The 2118-nt window shown below is 54.5% G+C and overlaps 1 protein-coding gene across 1 annotated transcript in view; it reads right to left on the reverse strand.

Annotated features, from left to right (window-relative positions):
• PPL (periplakin) overlaps positions 1-2118 on the reverse strand; it is a gene marked incomplete at its 5' end in the record, with an annotated part of 41070 nt that overhangs the window by 29662 nt on the left and 9290 nt on the right. Inside the window, 1 exon segment of the mRNA XM_015419412.1 lies at positions 405-530. Coding sequence (XP_015274898.1) covers positions 405-530 — 126 coding nt within the window.

The raw sequence follows: 2118 nt of genomic DNA on the forward strand, positions 1-2118 counted from the left end.
GCAGGAACCAATTGGATCCGTTCACTCCTCATCCCAGACCAAGGGTCCCCCAACGTGGTGCCCATTTGCATCATGGGACAGCTTTCCTCCTGCCGGCTGTTTCTAGGAAATGGGTGGGGCCAGGCGGGGCTTCTGCCCGGCAAGGCTTCTGATTGGCCACTGGAGACTTGATCAGCTGTGCAGGCTTTAAATCACTTTGCTTTGGCGGCAGCTGCCATCCGCAGCACAAGGAACTTCACTGGGTGACTGAAGACAAGCAGTGGTGGCCATTTTGTGGCTGGCTCCGCCTCCCGGAGCGGCCATTTTGTGCCGCGCCCACCGTGTTGTGGCAAAATCCCAAAGGCCCCTGCAGGCTCAAAAAGGCCGGGGACCCTCGTCCAAGACAGAAAACACAAACACAATACCTTGGCTCCCTCCTTGCTGATGTGCGGTCCGATCGCCATCACCTCGTTGTGGAAGATGTTGTGCTCCTCCACCTGGTTGTTGACGGATGGCAAGTCGGTCCCAAAGCCCTGGCTGAGCAACTTCTCCTGGAACCAAAAGAAAAAAGCTGTCCAGCATTGCTCTGCCTGAGCAGAGGCGAGGAAAACTTTTCACCGCTTGGAAAACGAGGCCCCCCCTTTCCTCCCTATTGGAATGGTCAAGCCTCCCTTCTGCTATAGCGGTGGCCCGATCCAAACCAGACCTCTGCACAACTGCTTTTGGGAGGGGGAGGGGGGGAGGAGGAGGAGGAGAAGGAGGAGAAGAGTGGCATTGCTCTGTCTGAGCAGGGGCAAGGAAAACTTTTCACCACATGGAAAACGAGGCACCCCTTTCCTCCCTATTGGAACAGTCAAGCCTCCCTTCGGCTACAGCGGTGGCCTGATCCAAACCAGACCTCTGCTTTTGGGAGGAGAAGAAGAAGAGAAGAGATTGGATTTATACCCCGCCCTTCACTTGGAGTCTCAGAGCGGCTTACAAACTCCTTTCCCTTCCCCTCCCCACAACAGACACCCTGTGAGGTGGGTGGGGCTGAGAGAACTCTGACACAAACAGCTCTTTCTCAAGGACAGCTGTGCCAGAGCTTGTGACTGACCCAAGGTCACACCAGCAGGTGCAAGTGGAGGAGTGGGGAATCAAACCCGGTTCTCCGCGCACTTAACCACTACACCAAACTGAAGAAGAGGAGATTGGATTTATACCCCGTCCTTCACTACCCGAAGGAGTCTCAGAGCAGCTTAAAATCTCCTTTCCCTTCCCCTCCCCACAACAGACACCCTGGGAGCAATGCTCCCTCCAAGCTGTGGAGTCTCCCGAGCAAAAATTCCACTTTATAAGCTACTGGCATTAAAGTTGTGAGCGAACGGTTTGGCTACTGCACGAATCAGTTTGCTTCTGGAGCCCTCCTTCCTGAGCCGAGACAAAAATGTGTGAGCCGGAGGCTAATAAACTGTGAGCTAGTTCACACTCACTCAGCTTAGAGGGAACACAGCCTGTGCCGTCGGTGGGGCTGAGAGAGCTCTTTCGAGGACTGCCCTTGAGAGGACAGCTCTGAGAGAACTTGTGACTGTCACACCAGCAGCTGCATGTGACAAAGGAGTGGGGAGTCAAACCCAGTTCTCCCAGATGAGAGTCCGTGCTCCTCACCACTGCACCAAACTGGCCAAACCGCATGGCCCCAGTTCATGAGTAAACACAGCTGTCAACCTCCAGGTGGCAACTGGAGCTCTCCCTCTATTACAATCAATCTCCAGACAACGAAGACCAGCTCCCTTGGATAAAAGGGCTGCTTTGGAGGGTGGGCTCTGTGGCATTATACCCCGCTGAGGCCCCTCCCCTTCCCAAACCCCACCCTCCCCAGGGCTCCGCCTACCCCCCAAAATCTCCAGGTATCCCCCAACCCAACGCTGGCAATCCTACAGATAGGCTAGCCAGGAGACTGCCACCTTTCTCAAACCGGCCTTGGTCATTTTCCTGGTATGCAGAAACTGAGTGGGCAACACTCTTCGGCCACTCCTCTGGAATTTTTTTTTTTTTAAATCTTAGACTTGATATCCCGCCCTAACCCCCGAAGGGGTCTCTGGGCGGCTCACAATTTGTCGTCCTAATGACTTGATTATTCCTATCTTGGGCCACATT

Source organism: Gekko japonicus, unplaced genomic scaffold (genome assembly GCF_001447785.1).
Source record: "Gekko japonicus isolate JY-2015 unplaced genomic scaffold, Gekko_japonicus_V1.1 scaffold513, whole genome shotgun sequence".
NCBI classification, from domain to species: Eukaryota; Metazoa; Chordata; class Lepidosauria; order Squamata; family Gekkonidae; genus Gekko; species Gekko japonicus.